The 3901-nt window shown below is 31.4% G+C and overlaps 1 protein-coding gene across 1 annotated transcript in view; it reads right to left on the bottom strand.

The window, feature by feature from the left end:
- Window positions 1–3236, bottom strand: part of LOC103310285 (zinc finger MYM-type protein 1-like) — a 7124-nt gene extending 3888 nt beyond the window's left edge. Inside the window, exon 1 of the mRNA XM_008188048.1 lies at window positions 3210–3236. Coding sequence (XP_008186270.1) covers window positions 3210–3236 — 27 coding nt within the window. The remainder of the gene's footprint in view (window positions 1–3209) is intronic.
- Window positions 3237–3901: the final 665 nt, after the last annotated feature.

Below are 3901 nucleotides of genomic sequence, written 5' to 3'. Positions count from 1 at the left end.
CCCCCCCCCTGGATACGCCACTGTAAATACCTAATCTAATATTACACTAAACTACTACCGTTGTAAATTGTTAACAACTCGAACTTGCCTTTGTTGATACATCTATATTTGAAGATCTTTTCGCTGACTTAAGAAAAGGACTAAGTTCTTGAATTAATGCATTAGCTAAATTGTTTGTAAGTCTATAGTTTTTAATAAATGCCGAATCTGTAAGTTCAAATGAGTTTATGATATTATTATTAACAGTTCTTAGGTTAGGTTGAAAATGAATTTGATTTTGTGATTTTGGATTGCGAATAAATAAAGAATTTCGTCGTCATTCGCCATAGTTAATAAAGTAAAATATGTAATTAATTTTAATAAAAAACGAATAATTCGATTTAGTAAAATTTACTTAGGTAATAGTTATTATAACCACTTCGTACAATATCGGATTAGCCGTTATCATAATTAAAAATACAATCAATGCACGACATCGTATAGGACAACTCTTGGCGAGTGGTTAGACCCATACTTTTTAAAGTCGCATAACTTTTCATACGCCTTTAAGTCATGTGAGATTCAAGAATAGACTATTTCAAATCTCGCTCGACAATTCCTTAATGTAGTATACGACTAGTAGATAGCGCCGTTTGAGATTTGACCCCCAGCCTGATCAGATGTACCTGGGCCAGCAAGACCGACGCCACTTCACGCCACCAGCCATTATACACCACTACACTGCTACTACCACCAGTGTTGAAGAAGTTACTTATTTTGGGTAATTAAGTTACATTACTAATTCCTTATCAAAATTGTAATTAAGTTATTTTTAAGTTATTTTTTTTTTATTTGGTCAAGTTACATTACATTTGAGTTTAAAAAGTAACTCAATTACAATAGAAGTTAGTTTTTTTTTAAATATCACTGGAGCTTAAGAACCATGTTGTCAATATGACAACACAATATAAACTAAATAATGACAATCAACCATATGAAATTATAAACAAATACTTATTTTGCTTATACATTATTATTATTATTAATTATAGTTCCAACAACGCTCAGTAGTGGATCCAAAAGTCACCCAAAGGGGAGGGGGTGGTGAATTTTAAAAAATTGAATAACATTTTGGTTTAACCAAATATAATGATAAAAAATAACGTTAAAAGATAGCCCAAGGGGGGGGCGCCCTCTTTCCCCCTTGTATCCAAGAGGGCTTAAGTCATTTTGAGGCCCAGGGGCCAAAGTTTTGAATGAGGCCCATGTACGAAAAAAAATGAATATATTATTTATTATTATATACCTGCCTATTATAATAAATATATATAAGTACACATAGTAATAAATAAGGAATAATGTATCACTTTATTTATAATTTATAATTTACAAGTTTCTTTTCCTCGCTTTTGTTTGACAAATTTATTAATAGAGATTTCATTATCAATTTTTTAAAGAATCTCGTTTTGAGATGCCAATATCATAAGTGCAGTCAAATTTTCTTGTTTATTATTATTATTATTATAAGAGGTTTATTCGACATGGATAATTGAAAATAATGTCGTCAGCAGATTAATCGTCGATTTATTTTAAGTGATTTATGCAATGTATAGGCAGTATAGCCTATAACGAAAGAAGTAATAGAAAAATATGAGGCCCCTAAATACATTTCAATTAAACGAGCCTCGGCGGCCATGGCCCCCCTCTGCCCCCCCCCCCCCCCCTTAATCCGGTCATGCTTGTATCTGTCACTGACAACGCCGCTGTATGCGCAGACGCTGACACAATGAGCCGTCCACGACCATACAACACATAGTAAAAAGATAATAATTCCATTCAAAAATTAACACTTTATCGTCAAATGACAAATAGTCAATAGCTATAACAAAAATATCAAAGTTCAGAAAATTTTACTAATAAATTATAATACTTATAGCTTATAAGTTATATAAAACTTGCTCATGGAGTGCTAGACCAGTAAATGTGCCTAGTCATGTAAAAAATATTAATGATATGTATGGCACATATCGATACATCCAACGGAAAAGGTTTTAACTTCATTATGTCAATTGTTCAGGAGAAGTAAAACAAAAGTATAGGAAACTGTCATATTGGGAGATTATAAAATATTATTTTATAATTTCTTTGGGATCGATAGAGATACGATCATTTTCGTGATCGATAGAGAAAATGATTCTTTATCGGAATACAGCCGTAACTCAAAAACGAAAAAAATCGATTTAATACCTTTTTCGTTGGATGTATCGATATTATAACACTCGAAACACAACTATATCTGAAGTTGATTTTGAAAACTTTAAAAATACCATCAGCAATTTATCGGTACCTGACGGATTTACATGGTTGTTAAAGTCATACTTATATACGGTAGGTACCTTAGAAATCGCAACACCGAAAAGCGTAACAATGAAAAACGCAACATTTAGAGAGGGGGGGGGCTGTGCCTGCCTGCTCGGCTACTGGCATAGAATAATATAGAAGCGACACTCCTCCTACCACTTCACTTTTTTCATTTTGGCAACGAACTGATTGATGTTAGAAACACAGCGGTAGAACATAAAGTTATGAACAGTCTGTTATATCTGTTTTACTCATTATTTTGAATGGCGCGAAATTATAGTGATAGGTTTGATCATGATAAAATAAACAGGTATGTCAGCAACTTACGGGTATTATGCGAGTTTGCGCAAAGATGGCGTCCACTTTGCGCCGCTTTTCATTGACTGAATTGGTATCATTTATCATGGTAATATGATTGTCATAATTATCAAATTATTTATGATAAGGTAAAATAAAATATAAAAATTTTAATTGTAATTCAATATTTCATTAAACCATTGAAGTATTAAAATTAATCAGTTATTGAATAAATTATATCGACCACTGTCGCAGTGTATTGAGTACTGTAGTATTATTAATATTTGAACTTTTACCATGCCGATTTGTGTTTTTGAGGGTTGTTTCAGTGGCAGCAAAAGGAAGGATTTAGCGAAAAATATGAATGTTCATTTTCATAAATTTCCCAAAGATAAATATGGGTAAAACAAATTAAAAGAGGATCTAATGTTAAACATATTAATTGTGAAACAGGTATAGTACTGGTTTGAATATAAATAAGAATACTTTACATTTTTTTATTACATACAATTAAATATTCCTACTTTCTTGTATCTACTTAAACACAGAATAGGTTCAAGGTTGACACTTACCATTTGTGCTTTAAAACTAATTGTCATTATGTTAGTATTCACTATTCACTGTATTGTTTCTAGCTGTTGTGTGCTCTCTTCATTTTTCCACACACTGTATTGCTGATAAGTCAAATGCATAAAAAATAGCATTATATTCACCTAAGTGCCAGAGGAAATTAAAACCTGATGCAATACCCATGACGTAAGCCTTAAGAAAAAAACTAATTAGCTAATATTCAATATTTCAAAATTTTCTAGTAAACACAGAATAGAATATGATGATATTCCATATAGGGAACGATCAAGTTCTGTAGGTTCAGACACACCACCTGTTAATTACTCTCCTGCTCTGATTAGAACCCCTTGTGGAACTTTTACCATAACTGAATCGGATAGAGTAATGTAAATCATAAATTTTGTAACAATTTTACATTTTAACTTTAGCTGATAAGGCCATTAGCCACAGTGGAAGTATTTTAAATAAATATTTAGAACAATTTGCACTGTGAGTACATCAATGAAGTAACTAAAAATTGATGAACTTGAGAAAATCAAGTTTTTGGATATCTTAATATCATAAAATTATTCTATATTATACAGTTTAACTCATTAAATTTTTCCAGTGCGACATAATATACTAGTACATAATAAATAATATTTTTACGAAACATGACATCACTCAAAACCTTCAATTTTCAAGTTACTACCAA

This window comes from Acyrthosiphon pisum, chromosome X (assembly GCF_005508785.2).
Source record: "Acyrthosiphon pisum isolate AL4f chromosome X, pea_aphid_22Mar2018_4r6ur, whole genome shotgun sequence".
NCBI classification, from domain to species: domain Eukaryota; kingdom Metazoa; phylum Arthropoda; class Insecta; order Hemiptera; family Aphididae; genus Acyrthosiphon; species Acyrthosiphon pisum.
The sequence above is the reverse complement of the archived record's forward strand: the minus strand, read 5'-3'. Positions and strand labels throughout refer to the sequence as shown.